Below are 22,820 nucleotides of genomic sequence, written 5' to 3'. Positions count from 1 at the left end.
GATAGTCTAGAGCATCACAGGGACATGCTCACACATATGGCCCTGCAGGAGGCAAGTGGGGACAGAAGACTGGAGGTGGCATCTGAGCAGAACGCAGAGGATCCAGCACAGAAAGCAGAAGGAAGGACAGCTGCTACAGGCCCATGCAGGGCTGAAGGGCAGCATGTGGGTCAGAGGGACAGAGAGGGCAGGAGCTGCAGACCATGCAGGTAGATGTCTGAGTGGGAAGGAGCTAAATATTATGCTAATAAGCCTGAACTCTGCTCCAGGCAAGAGGGAATGGTCATGGCAGACCCCATGATGAGTGGGTCTATGCCCACAGTGAGGGGATTATAGGCCAGGGATTAGTAAATCAGGAGCTTTGAAGACTGGCAGAAGTACATGCTTACCCAGCCATCAGATGCTGGCAAAGGTAATCTAAGAGTCTGGACATTTACCAGTCCCCAGAGACACACAGACATAAACTTCATATCTTACCCTATGCTTCATTCTCAAATGACAGCCTGCGGCCTCCATGCACAGAAAAGAAAAGAAACTCACACTTACTGAACATTTACAAGGAGCCAGACGCTTTATAAACATTTTCTTACTCATCTTAACCCTGAAAGAAAGGAATGCTCCCCTTTTTCATGCTGGAAAACTGAGGTCCTGGGCAGGGCATTCCTGTAACCAATCCAGTGGTGGGGTTAAGCTGAAAATGGAACTTCTGAAACTTGTGTTGGGCCCTGAACTCAGGACATACAGAGAAGATGGACAAGAGTGTAAACTGTAGAGGTGGGGAGCAGAGCAGTAAGAGTGAGGACTCTGCAGCCAGATGGCCTGAGTTCCAATCTCAGCACTGGAGTTCCACAGCTGTGTGACTTTGGGCATGTTCCTTTACCTCTCTGTGCTTGTTTCCTCAATTGTAAAATGGCAATTTCAATAACTGTAATTATAATAGCATCTTCTGTTAAGTTTGTTGTGAAAATTAAATGACATATGCAAAATATAGAATAGTGCATGGCACATAATAACTATATAGTTGTTTTTCATATATTAATCTTTTTTATTTCTAACTCTGATCATTGGGTCACAAATACTGAAGAAATTCACACTGTTTGACCAATGTTTGTCATATCTTTATTAGTGTGTAAGTGTGTATTTATTGAGCCCCTACTACTAGCAGGCACTGCGGTAAGGTCTCTCCAAGTTCCTATAGGAATCTACGTGAGGGTGAGGAAGTATCATCTATCAGTAGATGGAATGGCTCAGATTCAAAGCCTGATGCATGAGAAAGACACATGAAAGTTCAAAGATTTTGTGAGTTGTGTGACCATAAGGGAGGACCCAGTGTGAGTCAGGTCACTCTAGAACGGTTGCCAATCTGTGGCCCAGGATGGCTATGAATGTGGCCTAACACAAAATCTTAAATTTACTTAAAGCCTTTTTTTTGCTCATCAGTTTTCGTTAGTGTTTGTGTATTTAATGTGTGGCCCAAGACAACACCTCTTCCAGTGTGGCCCAGAGATGCCAAAAGGTTGGATATCCCTGCAAGGGAAGATGCAGCATGATCTGGTTGGGTGGTATGCCATGTCTTTAAGACTAAAACAGTGTTGTCACTGACTAAATGTCTTCTCTGCATCAGACCCTGAGCCAGGCACTTTACACATGGCTTCAGGCTGTTCTCTCAACAGCCTTTTGAAGAGCAAGCATTGGTCCTATCCTACAGACCAGACTGAAGCCAAAAGAGGGAGAGTGGCTGCTCGAAGAGTAATAGCTATTAATGAATGTGGCAGATTTAAACTCTCACTCCTGACCCTGATCTCTTTCTGCCCCTATCAAATGACACCTGAAAAATTCCTGGAAGGAGATGTGATCAAAAGTCCTCTGCAAAGTCACAGCAGTGGGGAGACTGTGGCATTTCCCCCCAAGATTTTTAAGCTTTCTCTCTAATGTAACCATGCAACTTTTATAATGAGTGAGAGTGGTTTAAGAAAACACATGACACCTAAATATTTCTGGTTACTCCTCACCCAGCTGAGTAGACAGTCAGTAGTCAGACAGACTGCTCTATCAAGAGAGCTCTCTGGGGATGTGCAGGCAGTGACCCTGACCGTTGAGCCCTAAATAAATGAACACTGGGCCAGCTAGAAGCCGTGATCTCCAACTCACCAGCAGGCCACAGCAGCACACGTGGTACAGGGCTGGGGACCCAAGTGAGCCACGGACAGGAGCTGCCTGAGCAAGACAGTGGCCACCTGCAGCTCTCTAAGTGCCATCTAAACTCAGCTGGGTCTGTGGTCTGGTGAGCAGGCCCCCAAGGAGGATGAAGGCAAGAGCAAGATGAGCCTAGAACCCACATGTCAGAGTACCAGGTTCTCTCTACCATCCCATCCTGCTTGGATCCAGGTACTCTTGGACTTCTATACTCCACTGGGGTTTTATATTCAGAAAAAATGCAGTCCAAACTCATCCTCCTCCACTGCCCAGCTATGTGACCTGTGCAGGACCTCACTGAGACATTTGTACAGTGGAGACCACATGAAGCGCTATTTACAAAATCCTCAGCCTTGGATTGGTTCTATAACGGCTCCTATTGGTGTAGTGACCAGTATAATTGTTATTATCACTGCCTCACCTCCTCCTCTGCAGGTGTGACAGATTAGGAGGAGCACAACTCAGAGGCTGGATTGATCAGAAACTAGAGGAGCAGCAGCAGCAGCAGCAAATCCTAGGTGAGCCCTGATATCACCAGGCACAATGCTAGGTGCCTGCACACATAACTTTTTTCATCCCAACCACAGTCTCTTTTAAGGAGTGCTGCTGTGCAGTGTGACCCAGAGTCAGAGGGTAAGACCTGGGGCAGGTGATTTAATATGCAGATAGTTCCCAACTCAGAGGGCTAGTACAAGAAGTACATAACTTAGTTTAGGGAAGGCATTGAGAACAGAGTCTGGCAAGCAGCAATGGCTGAACTAGTCTGTGCTTAACCTTGCCCTCTTGTCTCAGGCTCTCCTGAGCTCTAGCATTTGACTAAATGCTAAAGCAGTTCAGCCTGAGTGGGCTGTAACTGATGCCTCCCGGGGACCTGCCCTGCTGGTCAGGAGGCAGCAAGAGAAGGCCTGGGGTGGAGGCTACCTGAGATGACCCCTCCTCATCTATCCTTATACTCTACCCAATAGGCACTGAGTCACTGCAGCCCACCCACCCCACCCCTGGCCTGCTCTCCACCTGTCTACTACTCCAGCCTCTGAGCTGACTATTCCCCTCCCTGTGTACCACCCATCACAGCTTCCACCCTCTACTTAGAATGGTGGTTCTCAACTGGGGCCATTTTGACGTCCAGGAAGATGTCTAGAGAAGTCTTCTGTTGTCACAATTGGAGAGGGTGCATGGGGGGGGGGGGTGGTTGTTACTGGCACCCAGTGAGCAGGGACTGGACATGCTGCTAAACAACCTTCAGTGCACAGGACAGCCCCACCACAAGAAATAACTGAGCCCCAAATGTCAGTCGTGGAGAGGCTGAAAAACCTTGACCTGACAAATGTCAGCCAGACACCAATCATGGGGTTCAAGGCCTCAGGTCTGAGGCCCAGAACTGAGGATGAACATTAGGAAAAGGATCCCCAGGTGCTCAACTGTGGTTGATTCACGTAAGACTTTGTTTAGAAAAAAGTTTCATTGCTTTAAAACAGTTCCAAAATCACCGATTTAAACACACAAAACTAAATGAGTTAGTAACATAAAAATCATTTAGAACAGTGTCTTACATATTATAATAAGCAATAAACATGCCATACTCTTTCTAGCCTCTGAAAGGGTTACAATACTGTTTCCTCTCTCCTGAATGCCTTTCCTCCCCTTTTTCTACCTGAGAAAACCCGCTCACCTTCAAGGCCAGTTAAAGCCTTACTGTGTTCTACTCTACTCTGGAAGGGAAAGGTCACTCCATCTTCCCTGTCCAGATGGCCTATTGGGGGCTAACAGTGTTTATTACTTTCTGTAGTTATCTCCAACCAACTGGTGCTTCCCTGGGGAGGGGCGGAAACCAATTCTCTCTGCGTTGAGGCCTGACTAGAGCAAAGTTGGGGTGGGGAGAACACTGAAGGCTTTGGGAAGTAGTAGCTTCTTCCTTTATAGGCCCTAGCTTAGCCCAATGGAACTTTGGGGAGGGGATAGACACCCCTGACTAGGGCCCCACAGAGCCAGCTCTACCTCACTGCTGCCAGACCAGGGTCTTAATCATGACTTCCAAAGGGACCTCATAGTGCCTTCCTCTGCACAGGCCACAGAGGTCTCACATGTGGGCACGAATACCCTGAACTCCCTTCATGCCAGCTATCTTTGGCCCATGGGCTGTCCCGATCTCCTCATTGACCCTCCTAACCACCACCTTAACCAGTGATCAAACCTACATCACCCACGATGGGCAAATAGACATCACATGCATCCTAAGTGTGGACTAAGGACATGAGATCACACCTGTGGGGTTCCATCTACATATGTACAATAGAACCTAGTCATACAGAAACACTAGAAAGACTCTAAGAGCATGTTTGGAAAACAACCCATGTAGAATCCGAAAACTTGTCAACATCATGAAACAAGTAGACATGACAACCAAATGCAGGGTGTGTGATTTTTTTAATGAATCCTCTATCAGAAAAACAAGTTTTAAAAGACATTATTGGGACAATTGGGGAAATCAGAAAATGGACTGTATCTTAGGCCATATCATGTTGATGTTAAATTTCTCAAGTGATAATTGTATGGTGGTCAAAGAGGAGAATGACCTAGACCTTAGGGGGCACATGTTGAAGCATGCAGGCATAACTGAGTTCTATACCTAACATTTAAATAGTTTAGCACACACAGATAAAGTAAATGTGACAAAGTATTAATAATTGTGAAATCTAAGGTTCAACAAACTATTCTTTCTACTTTTCTGCATGTTCTGTATGGGAAGATATAAAAAATATGAAAAAAAGAAAAAAAAAGTTGGGAGGAAAAACCCTCAAAATGACCCATCTTACAGATGGGGAAACCAAGGCTCACAAAGGTTAATATACTATCCAGGCCCTGGCAGAGTGGCTCAGTTGGGTGGAGCATTGTCCCATACATCAAAAGGTTTCAGGTTCAATCCTCGCTCAGCTGCCCTGGTGAATAAAATGCCCAGACCCCTTATAAGATAACAGGTGCACCAAGACAAAGAAATATAGCCCAAATGAAAGAACAGATCAAAACTCCTGAAAGAGAACTAAGTGATGAGGAGATAGCCAACTTATCTGATAGAGAGTTCAAAGCCCTGGTAATCAAAATGCTCACAGAACTGATTGAGCTTGATCCCAAAATGGAAGAACAAATGAAGGATATCCAAAGTGAAATAAAGCAAAATATTCAGGAAACCAACAGTGACATGAAGGAAACCAGGACTCAAATCAATGATTTGGAACAAAGGAAGAAATAAACATCCAACTGGAACAGAATGAAGACAAGCTTAAGAACCTCTGGGACAACTTGAAACATTCCAATATCCGAATTATAGGGTTGCCAGAAGGAGAAGAACAACAGCAAGAAATTTAAAACTTATTTCCACAAAAAAAATTAAGAAAAACTTCCCCAATCTGGTAAAGGAAATAGACTTCCAGGAAGTCTAGGAAGCTCAGAGAGTCCTAGTTGGACACAAAGAGGAACACACCATCATTAAGTTACATTATCAATGAACGCACATCATAATTAAGTTACCCAATATTAAAAATAAAGAGAGAATTTTAAAAGCAGCAATAGGAAAGGGAAGAGTTACCTACAAATGAGTTCCCATAAGACTATCAGCTGATTTCTCAAACAAAATCTTGCAGGCAAGAAGGGGCTGGAAAGTCATGAAAAGCAAGGACCTGCATCCAAGATTATTCTATCCAGCAAAGCTATGATTTAGAATGGAAAGGCAGATAAAGTGTTTCCCAGATAAGGCCAAGTTAAAGGAGTTCATCACCACCAAGCCCTTACTATAGGAAATGTTAAAAGGACTTATTTAAGAAATTGAAGAAGATCAAAAACTATGAACAGTAAAATGACAACAAACTCACAACTATCAACAAATGAATCTTAAAAAAAGAAAAACAATGAAAACAAAAATTAAGCAAACACCTAGAACAGGAACAGAATCAGAGAAGTGGACATCACATGGAGGGATTTCAGTGGGGAGGGGGCAGGCAGGAATAGGGGCAAAAAGGTACAGGGAAGAAGAAGCATAATTGGTAGGCATAAAATAGACAGGGAGAGATAAAAAATGGTATAGGAAACAAAGGATCAAAGAACTTATAGGTACAACCCATGGACATGAACTAAGGTGGGGGCATGCTGGAGGATTGTGGGAAAACTGTAATAGCATAATCAATAAAATACACTTTAAAAATATCCCTGGTCGGGGTGTGTATGGGAGGCAAGTGATCAATGTTCCTCTCTCACATTGATGTTTCTCTCTCCCCTTCACACTCATGTCCTCTATCTAAAATCAGTACACATGTCCTCGGGTAAGGATTAAAAAAAAATTCAGGATTCCACCTCATGTCTGGCAGACTCTGAAGCTCACGTTCTTTGAAAATACCTGTTTCCAACTTCCCACAGCAGGCAGAAAATGCTGAGTGGGTACACCCCCAGCCTTGCCAACATCTTTCAATAAAAGTCAATATGGTCGTGGCAGCCAGCTAAAAACTCAGATGAACTCCCAAGGACAGGTTGTCCAAACTGTACAGTTATGACTGGAAGGGTGGGTGGGTACAAGAGAATACATTTTTAAAGCAAAGAAAACCAATTTCATTCAAACCCCATAGGGAACATGGAGCCTAAGAGCCCTTGTCCCAGGGCCTGTTTATGCGAATACAACACCCACAATCTCAGGGCTCCTGTGGGCCCTCCCTTTGACAACATGATGAGTTTTAATTCTCTTTGCTGGATTTTCCAGAAGCCTCTCAGTTGAATGGTATCCACAAAAGAGGTCCAGTTCCTCCTGGGGCCTTTGTGGTCCACTGGGCCAGTCATCCAGCTCTTCAGAGCCTCAGTGTGCCTTTTAGGAAAATGGGAAGATATAGCAGGAGCAGGAGACTGCATGTTAAGGACCTGGCATTAGCAGGCCAGGCCCAGTGGTCCACATTTGAGAACTGGAAGATTTCATGTAAAAATAGTTTCCCAGTCTCTCTTGAAAAACTAGAGATCTGATCATACTCTGGCCATGTTGCTGCCCTACAACATCCACCTGGAAGTGAATGGTGGCTGTCCACTGGGTTGGGGTGGTCTGAGCCAGTTGCCTGTCTGGAAGGGCTGTGCTTCTAGGTACCAGCACACAGCAAGTAGATCAAGTTATCTTTGTACACAAGCCTGTTACAGGCTCTCCAACAGCTCCTCTCTGCATTTGGGATAGGGACAAACATCTTCCTTCTGTTCACCAGGTCCCATGTTGTGGCTCCTGTCAGTCCGAGGTCCCATTATCTGCTGGCTCCCTGGGCCCAGCTGTCCCTGACAGGCGCTGATCTTTTCTGCCTCAGAGCTCTGCTCAGACTGCTCCTTTGCCTGCAGGGCTCCTACTTATTTTCTAGATCTGGGTGCAAGGCCAATGCCTGGGGAAGCCTTTCTTTCCCCTGACTCAGTCAGGGTTGTGCTATAAACTCTCCTGGCACTTCACACATTACCTGCACAGCTTGATGTGGTTTGCCAAAATACAAATCTTGAGAGATGTCTGTTGACCATCCATCTTCTCAGCTGCTAGGGGCTGAATTATGTCCCTTCTCAAATTCCTATGTTGAAGTCCTGACCTCTTGTACCTCAAATGTGGCTGTATTTGGAGACAGGACCTTTCAAGAGGTAATCAGGTGAAACGAGATCACTAGAGTGGGCCTAATCCAGTAGGATTAGTATCCTTATAAAAAGAGGAGATTGAGACATACACACGTACACACAAACAGGTAGGACCATATGAGGACACAAGGAGAAGACAACCATCTACAAACCAAGGACAGACACCTCAGGATAAACCTCAATGAACACATGCTACCCCAAGTGAGGATGTGTGTCTGGTGGGTGAAAACAATGCACAACCCTAGCCACCATTTATAGACCCCCTATCCCGGTAAAGATACTGTGGGTGGGGATTATGATTATGTGATCTAAGCCTAACTCCCTCCCTGGAAATTATAATTACTCATCCCATGTTAGCACTGAGGGGATAAAGCTCTGACTGGGAAATGACCTGCCTAGATCAGAAAGGGCTGTGGCAGAGTGAGGGGCATGGGCTGCCTGACTCTGGAGGCCAATCCCTGTACTGAGCTGGGTGACCCTCCAAGGAACTGGGCCAGCCCCGGTCTGGCCTGCCGACCTTACTAAACCAATGCCAGGCACAGTGATGCAGAAGGGGTGGTGCTGCCCTGCTGAGTGCTAAAGCCAAAGCAGGGCCCAGGGTTCTCTTTCCACAGCCAAGGTTCAGGACCTCCCTCCTCTGGCTGAGGCTCCATTTCCCCTGGCACCTCAAGGGTCCGATAAACAGCTGATGAAAGACAGATGAATGGAGGCTTGAGACACATCTGTGGCTCCTGGCACACAAAAGTGATGCTGTATACCCCGTTTTGGTTCAAGGGCTCTGAAGTGGACTGTCTCAACCTGAGTCCTATGAAAGAGGGCTGGAAGGACTGACAGAAGAACCAGATGGCAACACCTCTGTGTCCCTTGCTTCTGGTGGCCACTGCACCATACTCCTGGGGACTGAAGAGGCAGACAGAGACTCTGGGTATTTACTAGTTGTGTAGCTGTGAGCAAGGGTCTCAGTTTCTTTCCCTGCAGAATTGGACAAAGTGGATTGAGCAGAGGTGTTCCCTGACTTCCCAGCCCAGGCCTCTTCCCCACACAAGTGCTCTAGGCAATGCTACAGGGCCAGAGAGGACCACCAGGCACCTCCACAGAGGAGGGCATCTGGACTGGGCTTGAAGAATGGTAAGGGCAAGAGTAATGAGACCCTAGGAGAGGGCAAAGTGAGAATTCCCACATCCATGGTATAGGCACACAAAATGGAATACAGTGCAGGCAGCTGGGGCTGGATCTGCACTCCTCACCCCATGGCCTTTCCCACTGGCCATGGGGTTCTGGAGAACACCGCATATCTGATTCCAGCTTTCTCCACATGTGTCCTTCTCCCCTTCTCTCCCAATCCCTGCTTGGACAGCACATCCTTTGGGAAGTTTGCCCCGACTCATCCTCAAGATGGCCACTCTCCCTATCCTGTTCCTTGCCATGTGCCCCTATGGAAACCCACCATGTTCTGTGCCTTCATGTCTCCCAAAGGGAGGTAACTTGGGGCAGGACTCTATCAGAATGGTTTTGGCATCCCTAGCCCTGCACAGGAGTTTTCTGAGTTAGATGGACTGGTGCCCTCTCCTTTAAAGTTGTCTTTAAAGAACTAGAGCCCCCACAACCAAGTTATCAGCAGACAGCTATGTTGAATAAGTCTAATGACACTGGTGCCTGCCTGAGTTGGAGGAATTCCTGGGAAGGCCCACAGCATAATAAGCACCAGGCTTCTTGTCCTCCCATAGGCCTGGATTCATCCATTTGTTCATTCCAGTCTGTTCCACTGAACTCCTTCGCTTACCTATTTATGTAAGCAACATTTCTGATTCCATGGAAAGTCACCCTCACTGTCTTGACAGACTATGACCAGGATGGTACACTGATCCCTGAACCCCTTGTGGGTGGGCTTAGGGGGCAGAAGGCAGAAGCTGAAGGCAGGAGGCCTAGGGGTTCTCCTCAGAACACCTTTTGGAGGTGAGCAGGTGGTGGCTCTCCTGATGTCCAGTCACTCTCCCAGGGGCCACGTGGCAGCCTCCCTGTTCCATCGACAGTGACCTCACAGGCCCTCTGCTCAAGGGCCTGCCAAGCAGAATGACCACACAATTCCCTTCTCCCAAAGAGCCCAAGTGACAGCTACACTTTCAAACCATATAACCAATCCTGTGCATGGGAAACCAAGGCTGAGGGAGAGACTCAGGCAGGTTTTGGACTGGAATTCCAGATCTGATGTTTGCTTGTATGGAACATGAGCAAGTTACATTGTTTATCCTCCAAGCCATGGTTTCCTCATCTGTGAACTGGGGATATTCCAAGTGCTGGGGCTATAAGTAGTAGCCAACCTTTCTGAGAGCTTCCTAGGGCCCTTCTCTGATTGCTGTCATGGCTCCTGAGTGTTGGCTCCTCCTGAAAAGCAGTATATAGAAGTTCCTTCTGGGTTATTACTGGAAGTACAATTCCTTTTATTTAATAACAAGAAACTTTATTGAATTACAAATTTTAAAATGCATCACAATTTAAATGGAAGTACAATTCTACAGATTATTTTCCTCATCTGTCTAGAGTCCATTAAATTGTGATTAGTAATTATTAAAATATTATTAAAGATCATGAAAATTTGATGACCCTAAATGGAAATTAGCAGGATCCATGTCAAGGTTTGATTGAGAATATGGCCACACCACACAAGTTCCTGGCACATGGGTGAACTCTCGGCAGGTGGGGCGGGAGAGCCCATGAATATGATGAGGCCACAGCTATGGCTTTCAACGGCTGTGGGTTTTAATCACTGATGCTTTGGCTTTTCTGAGGTAAGGGTCAGCCTGCAGCTCTGTGACATGGTCATTCACCAATGAGGAGCAGCGATGCCCATCACACCAGTAGTACTTGGGCCCTAGAATTTTCCAGCAACAAGGCTGCAAGCCCTGTGTGCACTGTGTGCCACCCCAACTGGAGTGTTAATGCAGACCATACACAGCTCTTCCCAAACTGGCTGGTCCTGGAGCACCTTGTGGGAGATGGACCACTTGTCATGAGTTTAGGCCACTCAAAAAGCTTGCTGCATCCTATCAAGGAACACATAACAACCTACTGGTCATTTTAGGGTTATAGACAGTGTTTCAGAAGATGAAATTGTGTGCACATGTTCGCCATCACACCTGGAGTCAATCAGCAGTGACTTATAGCTGTCAAAAGTGACAATTCCATTCATCCTCATTTGACCCTTCTCTGGGTGGATGTCATGAAAGAGGTTGTTTCCTCTGCACAGTGGATGTGCACGGCTGGCAGGAGCTGTTGTCCCAGCCCACCATCCAGGCTGCCTCTCATAGTAGGAGCTGGTGCCTGGGGCACTGACACAGAATGGAGGGTGGGAACAGTAGGGAGTGCTGGCCAGGGTGAGCCATATAGCCCAGGCTAGGCCACTGTGCTGTATCAGCTTCTCAGCAAAGGGGTGTCTCCAACTATGTGTGTACCCTCTGGTACACTGCCGAGCTTTCTGAAGCCCTGATGGCTTTCTAGAGGCTGACTTGGGAGGGCAGGTTCTCCATACCCAGAAAGATTGTGGACAAGGAACACACTCCTCTGCTCCCCAGGCCCACCTTGAGGTGCAGATAACAAGACCCAGCTCTGATATAAAGCACCTGGCACTGAAGCAGCACTTGGGAAGCACAGTGATATGATGACACGTGCAGGAGTAAGGTTTGTCAGGAGAAACCTTATCTGCCTGGCAAAGTCCTCCAACTACTCTCTACCAGCACTGCTACCCAGAGTGTCCTAAGTCATGTCCAAGAGCCTCCCAGCCTCACAGAGGCAACTTCATTGAAGAGAACAGTTATATAAAATGTGATGCTTTTCAACCTTGAAGTCACCTAAGACTTTCTGGGAAGGCTCCTTGGGTGTCAGAATGAGCTATCTTTCAAGCTATTCTAATTTCCCAGAAATCTTCTGGGGAAGCAATGGGCCAGGAAGCAAATATCAGGACCCTTGTTTCTCAGGCCTGTGTGTACAGCTCCATAAAACACTATTTGCATATTACATTTCAGCTTCTACTCCTGAATCTAAGGCCCAAGTGTCCTTCCTGAAATTTAGGCAGGAGTCATTATGGGTCAAACCCAGGCAAAGGCATGTTTTATTTGGTTCAGACAAATTATTTTTTAATCAGAAAGTTTTTCATAAAAGTTAAATCAGATAATATTTGATCCCTGGCCCTATATTCCCATATAGCAAGTATTGGCTGGACCAGTCCTAACCAGTCACTATCACCTACCACCTGGCCTCTTAAACACCTGCTTGGACCTGCCAGCATCTGGTCTTGACACCAAGGTAGAGGACAGAGAGAGCTTCTAAGCCTGGAGGCCAGGGGGTAAGTGGAAGTATACCCAGAGGGCTCTCCAGTCTGCCTTCCCCAGCTGGGTCACCCTGAAGAGCCAGCAGGGAGGCCGGTAAGCTGTGTTTGAACCCAGCTGCATCCAGGAGCCAAGAGCTGGGACAGGCCCCTTGAACCACTCCCTTCTCTAGGGAGCCTTAAACTGTGTAGCAGCACAACCCTAGGCTTTTTCATCTCAGCACTCCAAACTTGCAGCCACAATGGTCTATCCTCCTCCACCTGGCACTGGATGGCTTGGGTTTACTGAGGAGTCCTTCACAATTAAGGCACTTCAAAAAGGTTAAAAGTAATTCTTTATGGGAGGAATCAGCAGGGAAAAGACAAGCAGGAGGTGGGGGTGTGCAGTGGGGGCGGGTGGGATGAAGGAATCTGACCAGTTATATTTAATAAAAAGCTTAAAAGCCACAAACAGGAAGCAGACCTATTAAACAGACAACATTGACCTAACAAAGGAATGTGAACTCGAGTTGACTGAAGCAGTGTCACCATATCTGCCCTCCCTCCCCTTCCAGCACCCAAGGCCCCCAAACAAGCTTCCTCCTGTGTTTTGCCCTGTTCTGGGAACACCCCCAATTCTGAGTCTGCCTTGCGCTAGAAGAAAGGGAGCTGAGGGAAAGGTCAGCACGATCCTATCTACCTCAAAAGAAGCAAACAGATATGCTCTCCCCTCTGTTTGTATCAGCAGAGCCCCAAGCAACCTGGGGAAGAGGAAAGTGCTCTGAAGTGCAGCTCCTCCCTTCAGGCAGCTCTGCTCTTGCCCTCTCAACATCCTGAAACCTTCTTTTCCAGAGCGCTCCTAAAGGTGCTGGCCCAGGGCCCTGGGGACTGAGGCCTGGACAATGCCTGGCTCATTCCCTATGTGTGATCCCCTGGAGCCCACAGCAGGACACTGGGGGCCTCAGTTTGGCTGAGATGAATACCGGAGCAGCTAAGCAATAGACTGGGTAGGACAGGTGCTTGAAACTCAGTGTTAGGGCTATATGCTCACAAGAGTGTGTAGAAGGATTCTCTCCATAAGGTGATAAAGCTCAGTCCCACCTTGACAGGACCTCAGGGCACAGTCAAACAGCAAAGCTAAGCATGCAGGGAAGCAGGCCTCTGGTGACCAGAAGCTTTAGGAAGGATTCGAGAGGCAAGGCTCCAGCCAGGCTTTAGGGAGAATAGAGGTGCTGGCTTTGCCTGGTGAGTTGCCAGGGATCAAGGAGTCCTACTTCCTAGCTGAGGCCAAAGTACTACCCCATCTGGAGATTTTACTCAAAAAACTACCCATACATCTCCACACTCACACCACTCCTGTGCAATGTCTTGTCCTCAAACACACACCAAGCTCATCCTCACCTCATGGTCTTCTCACTTGTCTCCCTCCCTCTCTGCAGCATGTTCTTCCCTAGGTATTTGTGTGGCTTCTTCCCTTCCTTCAGTCAGGCCTCCACTCCACTGCGACCTCTTCAGAGAGGTCTTCTTTGACTGCCCTGTCCAGACAGCACACTCAGCAATCCCCTCTCTGATTAATTTTTCCAAGTCTATCCTGAGGATTCCTCAGTCTATCCTCAGTGTGTCCATGCTTATTCCCTCCCATAACCACAGCACTATGTCTGGTACGCAGTAGGATGTCAGGAAAATGGGTATGGAAAGAGTGTAAGAGTGATGGAAGGGCTAGTAGAGTTAAAGAAATCCAACAGCTCTATTTCCAGTAACAAACACTCACCCTTAACCCCACCATGGACAAAGCCCAACTCAGACCAAGTAGAGGCTCAGCAGAGGCTGCTGGTCTTGAAACGAAGTGGCAACTCACATTTTGGGAAATCCTACCTGCTTACTAAGGCAGTCATCTCAATCACCAACTCTCTCCCTCCAAACCACCTGTCAGATCAGTATTATTATCCCTACTTCACATAGAAGCCATGTGACATATCTAATGTCACCCTACATGGTCACAGTGAAGTAAGAACTCACAATCAGACCTTGACCCTGGCTCAGACCAGATGCTGACTCCTCACCAGTCTCCTACAGATTGCAAACTGGCTTTCCAGCCACAAACTGGTGGGACCAGAGGCCACAGTGGACTGAGCTCTACACATCAGCACAGACAGGCCTAGAACCCCAAGCCAAGGGGCACTGTCAGGACACTGTCTCTGCCATTTGTCCATGGCTTGCCAGCACCTGAGAGCAAGAGAAAATAACCATACTCACCAGGGATGTGAATCTTAAACTTGCCACTCTGGCCGAAGGAGCTGTCAATGATCCCTAGCTCCCCAGTGGACAGCTGCACCTTGAGCCCCACAAATTGCTGGATGTTGGTCTCCTTTTTAAATAGGGAGCGGCCGATCACACTGTAGTTGTCTATTACCTGTTCCCGCAGACCCAGCCCCAGAGAGAGAAAGAATCAGTATGTGCCAATAAAGGCTAAAGCCAAGGCCCACCACACCCTCCCAGGTGATCAGTCCATCTTAGGGATAATGGAAGGCACTGAAACCAGCATGATGGCTGGCCCATTGCCATTGTCACCACCCACCACCTACAGAGGATAGGCTGTGTGTCAGGCAGGGGTGAACACTTCATGTGGATCAATACACTTAACCCCATGGCAGCAACATGAGGGAGGCACTTTCTCCATTTTACAGATGTGGAAATAGGCTCAGCAGAGTTAGGGTATTTGTCCAAGGTCACAGAGTTCATAGGGCAGAGGTAGCTGAGAATCCAAAGCCACCCTGCCTACATTTACCTCTGTGGGGCTACCATACCCTGCCTGCCCCCAGCACTAGCCTAATGACAGCTAGTGGTACCCTCCTCATGAAAGTTTTACTGGCACTGTGGGCTGAGAGCATGTCTACTTCTGAGCCTGCATCTAGGCTTACCAGAACCCTCCTTACCCTCTTTCTCATTTCCCCTCCCATGAAGAGCCTCTGAGAAGCTGGTCTCTAGAGCTCCCCTACTACATGTACCATATTTTTGCCCAGAGGCTCCCTTCATGTCCTGGCCTACATCTATCCCACAATCCCACTGCCCCCTCCTCTATGATGCCCTCCTGTCTCTATCTCAGCAGAAGTCCCATCTCCCCAGCTCCCAAGTGTTTGTGCTAGGCCCTCTGCTGCAGAGCTCACACCTCCTTGTCTCTTGGCGGAGGCCCAGGAAGAGAGGAGGAACATACATGTGTATAAAAAGTCAGCTACGAACAGCCCTGATTTTATCATGAGCTGATCTTGGACCTTCTACCCAAGGGACTGAGTGTGGGAAAAGTTGAAGTGCTACTCTCCCCATCCTAAGTCCACTCAAAGCTCAGATACTCCCTTCAGGGAAGAAGGTATAGCAAGACCCTGACCACGTGGCCTCCCTGTCCTGCTCAGCTCCTTTTCAGGGCCTACACTAGAAAGCTGCTTAGCCTCTGTGTAAAAGAGAAGAGATGTGTGTGTGTAGATGTATGCATTTTAAAGACCAGACCTTCCCCTAGATGACCTTAGCAGGGTTGACAAAATTTCTTTCTGCAATTTGCTGCTCTTTGGGCCAGGGCCTATGCTTCACCTGGCCTCTGTCACACTGGGTCCTGCATGAGGGCCACATGAGGAATTGGGGAGTTCCTCCTGTTCTCCAGGCCCCATGCACAGGCCTGGGGCCTTTCTGGAAAAGGGGTCTGGCTCATGTAGGTGCTGGCACAGGCAACAGCAGGGAGGCCACAGGTGTTGCCAGTATAGTGGGATCTGCTACTTCCACAGGGCTCCCTTTGGAAACTCCTGGGAACTCCTATAAGCTGGGTTCCCAGGAGTTTCTGCTCAGCTTCAGAAGCATCTTGCTTCTGCCCAAGATTCATCTAAGGGCCTCAGATGGATTATTTTGAAGAGGAGAAGTTATCTCATTTACCCTAAAAACCTTTTTGAAAAACATATCCTATTCTATTTGATTCACAGAGCCAGATAAAAGCTACCTGCATTCCTCCTGTCCCAGGTGATGGATGAATTGGATACAAATAATGATAATAATCATTTCTACTCGCATAGCCCTTCATAATTCACCAATCTCATCCCCACACCTGAACTCCTCCTCATTCTTCTGGACTTGGCTCCAGCAGAGCAACCCTTGCAGGCTGGGGCTGATGTGGGCTCTGCCCTTCCTCTCGGCCCTGCCTTGTTTGAGGGCACTGCTGATCCCACTGCAACAGGTGCCCAGCAAGACTGCTGAGTGAACTGAATGCAGATGGTTCCTTACACCTGCAGGACAGCAGAGTCAGGACAGATATCACCAGCCCCAAATGCTTTCTCAGTTTTCCCAGCTCCCAGGACCCCAGCACCCTGGGAGGCAGGGCCCACCCATTTTCATTCAGCAGCCCAGAAAGGCACAATAGGTGTTCAAGACCCAATGGCTCATTCCACATTCCCCATGACTGAAGGCACTCATTGTCCTTTCCTGTCCTCAGCTCATCCTCTGCTGCTGAATGAGGGGCTCCTCAGAGCCCCTTAGCTCCTCATCCCCCAGAGTCCTTTAGCCTCTAGGAGCCCCTCAGTCCTTCAGTTCTTCCTAGTCCCTCAATCCTTAGTGCCCCTCAGCCCTAAACCTTCAAAGCACCCTTAGACCCTTAGTCCTTCAGAGCCCTTCAGCCCCTCAATCGTCAGTGTCCCTCAGCCCCTCAGTTCCCCAATCCTCAGAGCCCCTCAGACCATCAGTCCTTCAGAACCCCTCAATCCTCAGAGCCCCTCAGCCCCCAAATTCTCAGAGCCCCTCATCCTCAAAGCCTCTTCAGCCTTTCAGAGCCCCTCAGCCACTCAATATTAAGAGTCCCTCAGCCTATGCTCACCAAGGCATTAGGGGTCTCACTGACCCACTGAGCACCTTTGTCTACAGGGTTTCCATTCCTACTTCAGAGAGGGCAGAGCTGAGCTCAGAAACAAGACCTGAGTGGGCTGCAGCCACCCGAGTCAGAGGCACAGCAGAAATGCAAACTCAAGTCTGCTGGGCCTTTGCAAAGTAGAGCAAGACCACAGCTGACTCATGCCAAGCTGGAGAAATGGAAACTGGATAAGATGTAAGACCTCCCCTGGCACTGCAGCTGGCTGAGAAATGAAAAAGAACAGTGTTCCCACAAGGAGCTTCCACCCTACTCAGAGAACTGCCTTCTAAAGGCACTAGTGGGACCAATCAAGCAACAGAGACAGGTGTTGCCTCAGAGAGCATTCATAGTACAATTCTGCCTTTCTTCCACTGAGAGCCTGCCAGGTACATGCCATGTAGCTGAGAACAAATCAAAGGTCCTGTCCTTTGAACACAAAGGAATTCATGCATGTCCTAAAGAAAGGTGATGTTTACAGTCTCCTCTGTCCCACTGCCTGTGGACCGTGCATGGAAGAGACAGGGTGCCCTATCTCTGTGCCAGCTCCTAGTGTCCAGCAAGGGTCCTAGTCGAGGACTTCGTGACTGCAGTGTCCCCACAGGCCATGGCTCACTGCACCCTGTCCCCTCACCTCACCCCATTCTTCTACAGCTCTTTGGCCTGTCTCTGTCTTCAGAGTGCGGAACGTTCCTTGACATATGTCATACCTTTATGTGTTACTCTTCATTGCTCCCAACCAGGATACAAAGTCTATGAAACAGAAACATGACTCTCTGATCCATGGTGTGTTCCCTCACTGGATGCTCTGTGAATGCAGGAGTAAATCCCAAATGCACACCTCACATGGTTGCTGGGACATGTGCAGTGCTCACTCATGTCTGTGGTCTTTCATTTTTAATAGCTTCATTAAGGCACAACTGATATACAGTAGCATGTACATATTTAAGGTACATAATTTGGTAAGTTAGGATATATGTACATACTCATGAAACTATCACCACCATCAAGCTACTGAACATATCTACCACATTCCAAATTCCCTCATGTCCCATTATCACATTTTCCTCCCTCTGACCTTCCCATCCTCTTTCCAGCTCAGCTTGGGCAGGCCTTCCTTCAGGCAGCTTCCCTTATAACAGGCCCCTCCTGCCCCTAGAGTCTGGCAGTTCTATCTCATCATGGCAGTTCTATCTCATCACTGACAGCTGGCTTGTCAGTCTCCCTCACCAGACAGATTGGGAGTTCTGTCCAAATAGTCCTCACGCTGACCCATGGAAGGCCCCAGTAAATATACACATGCTATGGAGGTAAGGAGGGAGAGATGGGTGAGAGAAGGTGGCTCTTGGCTCTTTGGGGATAAATGTAAATAGTTTAGGTGGACATGTTGTTGGCAGATGTGCTCAGCAAAGAGTGAGCCAGTCCACCTGCTCTGAGCCTAGCTATCTCACACACCCAATGCTGGTCTCAGGCTGAAACACACATCGCCTACTGGTTGGCCTTCCCATGGCCTGGCACTGGGCTTCCTGGTAACCAGAGCCCTGGGGTGGCAGGTATGCTAACTATTACCAAAAAGGCCTTTCACAAGATGTTTTACTGCATCTCCTCCCTGCACCTTCCTTTCTTTAGGTTATAAAATATTAATTTCAAAAGCTAACTGCCACAGAGACAGCAGAGGATCCATCTTTCCCCAAGCCAGGGTCGTGCAATGAGGGCAGACTAATTTTATTAACTGCAGGGCAACTTCAAAAGGCTTCAGGGCTTTCACGGCAGACAGTGAAAACCCCAAAGTTGGTTTAAGTGCCACATAAACACAGGCCTAGGGCCAGGAAGTAGAGGGCTCTCAGCACTTCTTGTTTACATTCTCATTTGACCAAGTGGACCAGTGGGTGGGCTGTTGGGCAGGGGGCCTGTAAGCCTGTGATGCCATTGAGTTCACTGACCTACATTACCACAGTATTTTTGTAAGCATCAGGATAAGGTAAGGACTGAGCAGGCTTTTCATGACCTGAGGATTGCTCAAGGGGCTCCTCTTGCTGCTGGCCTCATAGTCTCACTGGTGCTAGAGTAGCAGTTCAGAAAGGTTCAAAGGGAGCATCTCTGTCATTCCTGTTCTCTTGTCTTATGATTTGTCCAGAAGACACAACAGTGCTGATTGGGTGCTCCTGCTACCTTCTGTGTCTTCAATTCCATTTGTGGATCAGACAGTAAGAAAGGGAGGCTGCCCTTCAGCATACCATTGGGAATCTGGCCTCAGGAACTCTGGGGTACCATGCCCACTGACAGTCACACTGTTGTATTCCAGCAGCCAGGTGGACCCTTTTCAGAGCCAGCAGCAGGTGCTTCCTTCCTCAGACTCCAAGACCTTGACTCTGCTCTCCCACCTGGCCTGTAGCACATGAAAGCCACAGGTATCTTCAGCCATATTCTAGGAGAGATGCCTCCATGGCTTCTCTCTGAAAAGCCCTGTAGGGACTCAGCAAGGTTAAGAGATTTGCCCAAAGTCACACATTCCATTTTCTTACTGCTTGGTGTCCCAGGGGAACAATAGCCAAGGGAAGGCAGAGGTTTGGCAGCAGTGAATAAGCCCAGCCATGGCATTCTCCATCCCCTTGCGCTCCTCTGAGCCAGGCTGTGACTGGATGGACCCAAGCTGGCTTGCAAGTCTGGTTCAGGAACTATCTGCTCAGTCCTAGCTCCTGAAACCCCAAGTTCCTGGAGGAGCTGATCCCCAAGTGCAGGGACCCAGCTCCCACAGGCTGTCTACAGGAAAGGAGACAGGGAAGGACAATGAATGGAGCATGGCCACAAGATGTGGGAACTGTGGTGGGCCCAAGGACCTCACTGTCAAAGGAAGCTATGCCAGCCCAAATGCACCACTGTGATGTGCACTGTAGGCCACACACAGAAAACACGAAAGGCAAACGATTTCCTGGGCCTCCAGTTTCCTCACCCAAGAAATGAGGTTGAAGGGTAGGCTTTCCCCATCTGTGGTCTGAGTAACCAGTTCCAGTATAGGCCTCTGTATTTAGGAAAATGTGGTATACTAGAGACAAGAGAACACAGGATAAAAGGTTATGAGAATGGGGTCAGGTATGAGGAAAGATGAAAGGAGCTAAAAAGCACATTGGAGTGCTGTTATCCATCCAGACTTTAAAGTTTCACAGCAGACAGGTGGATTCCAGATGGCATGGTGAGTTCCTGTTTGCATAGTGGGTCAGAACTAGGGCTCAAAGACCCACTTCTCTGGTGGCCTTGAGGACTCTGACCCCTGTCTTAACTTGTGTGGGCCTCAGCTCCCATCTATAATGTGGGGAAAGAGAGTTGCTATGAGTTCACATGGAGCCTCAGCTGCCCCACACTCCCTCAGGGTTCTCCTAGCTGCATCATGCAGGACCACAGGGCACTAGATGGGGTTCTGTGCACCCTACCCCACTGGCTACTGTCCCACAGATGTGAGCAGACCTTGCTGGGTGACACAGCACTCTTCCATAGGACCCTGACAATCACACAATCCCTAGTCAGAGGCTGTGGTGGGAGCAGCCCGGATGAAGCCTGTGTGCGGGTCTCCCAGCACGGCTGCAGCTTGCCTGTACCAGTGGCCCAGTTGGAAGTGGGGGGTGGGAGTGTCTTGAAAGGCAGGAGCTGGCCTAAGCACATTTCTGTATCCCAGAACAAAAACTTTTCAGAAATTACTGGGGCAGGGTGGGTGCTAAGAGGGGACTCATCAAATGTCTGCTGCATGAAACCTCATTGGATTGAAAGCCTGGTTGGGAGGGAGACGACAGCCCTTACTGCTATAGGCAGTGAGGCCTCCATCTCTAGAGAGCTTCAGGAAGACTAGGGGTTATCATTTGTCCTGGATGTTTAAAGAAGGAGACTGGGGAAATGGCTTTCCTCAGCCCTATCCATCTCTAGAATATGTGTGTGCATACACATGTGCAGTAGTTAGGCTCCTCTCCAAATTACAGACTCTTCATACTAAAGGAGAGACCTGAGGGATCAGACACCAGCACATCCAACATGGGAAAACTCTCAGAGAACAACTGGAGGTTTTTCACCTTGAAATCAATCATTGTAATGTCAAACCAAAGGCAGTGCATGCAGGATTTGCTCTGTCAGCCTTGCTCCTGGGGAACAATGCTGAAATGGGGCCAGCAGTTACAACAATAACTCTAAGAAGGGACTTTCACTGTTGGAATGAATAATTTACTTCATTTACTAGCCTTCAGTCATTGGAGCAGTCACGGGTTGCACATGGAAGCCAAATGCTCACTCACATGCCAGGTGAGTCCCCACTGTCCCCAGCTTTTGAGTGGGGACTTGGCTGCCTTTGCACATAATTATGTCATTACATGTGTGTGTCTCTCTCAGAGCCTGGCTCCCATAATAAGGCTTGGGAAATGCCCAAGTTCCAAAGCAACTATTCTAATTAAAATTGGAGAAGTGGCACTAAGGAAAGAGGGTTGGTAGGCTGTAAAATGGAGCCCTGAGCCAGGTCTGCTGTGGGGAGAACTAAAATGAGAAAAGGGGTTGGGAAGGTTTGAGTCCTAACTCTTCCAGCTCTATGACAAGGGACTGGGCAAGGGATTTCTCTGAACCTCAGTTTCTTCCTCTGGAAAAGGCTGTTAGGATTAGAGGTGTTGATGTTGACAAGAACACTTAAGACTTGGTAGCAGAATAACCACCCAGAGAAAAGACTGGCACAATGTCAAACTGGGAGAAGCTAAAATGAAGCACCATTTGGGACAGAGGATCTTCTAACATATCCTCAAAGCACAAGATAGAGAGACTTATAAAACCTGTTGAAGGAAAGCAAGGATGCTAACACATACTCAGCATAGACTACCTGCCAGGGTCTGCCCTCAGGTTTTCCCTCATACCCCAGCTTCCACCCCTCAATCAAAGTCCTCTCCAAGGCTCCCGTCAAATGGAATATTGACTCTTCCAGGGCATGTGAAGGCCACCAGGCTTGAATAACTTCCCCGAGAATCCCCAACATAATGATGATGCTCTAGTACCATTCATTCTTGTTTGGCATAGGAAACATTTCACCAAGATAAGCCTTTCCCTCCTCGCAGTGCAGGGTCATGGCAAGCCAAGGCACTCCTCTGAGCCTCAGGGTGCTCTCTTGTGAAACAGGACAGATGTATCTATCTCCAAGGTTTTTGTGAGGAAGAAATGAGATTTTGGACATGAAACTATGCTTTCAGCAAGGATAGCTCACTGCAGTCCCTTAGGGTGAGCCCAGACAAAGAAATTAGCCTTTGATTCATCTGATTTTATCAATTGAGATCCAGAGGCCCATGGTAAGGAGACCTAGCGTGGGCCAGAATCTGCCCGCCACTCCCCACAACCAGCTCTCAGACTAGCTAGGGCTGTTTTTCTCAAACCTGGGCCAGCTACCATTGAGCAGGCGCTCTCTTGATTGGTGACAAGCCCTGCTTCCCAGCTCCCTCCACACTTAAAACCTCCTGCCCACATTGAATCCCTCCTTGTTTCTATTTTCTGTCACCAAGGCACCCATGCAGGTAAAACTCATCAGTGGCTGATCACAAAGTACCAAAACACGGCTTCCAAAGGCAGCTGCTTTTTCACATAGAAAAACCAAAACTAACATTTTACTGAACATTGAATTGTGTATTACCAGGCCCTACGCTTGGTCCTTTGCACATGTGGTTTCATCAACTCCCTTCTATAGCTCCTTTAAAGAAGAAACAGGTTCTTCAGAAGAAGAGGATAGAGTGGGGAGGGGGAGATGTGTCCATAGTCAGGCCAACCAGTGCCTGCTAAGTGCATTGG

At 48.1% G+C, this 22,820-nt stretch overlaps 1 protein-coding gene across 1 annotated transcript in view; it reads right to left on the bottom strand.

Annotated features, from left to right (window-relative positions):
- Window positions 1-22,820, bottom strand: part of EEFSEC (eukaryotic elongation factor, selenocysteine-tRNA specific) — a 340,533-nt gene that overhangs the window by 34,093 nt on the left and 283,620 nt on the right. Inside the window, 1 exon segment of the mRNA XM_028524131.2 lies at window positions 14,393-14,549. Coding sequence (XP_028379932.1) covers window positions 14,393-14,549 — 157 coding nt within the window.

Source organism: Phyllostomus discolor, chromosome 9 (genome assembly GCF_004126475.2).
Source record: "Phyllostomus discolor isolate MPI-MPIP mPhyDis1 chromosome 9, mPhyDis1.pri.v3, whole genome shotgun sequence".
In the NCBI taxonomy this organism is placed as follows: Eukaryota; Metazoa; Chordata; class Mammalia; order Chiroptera; family Phyllostomidae; genus Phyllostomus; species Phyllostomus discolor.
This window is presented reverse-complemented; position numbering and strand designations above follow the sequence as displayed.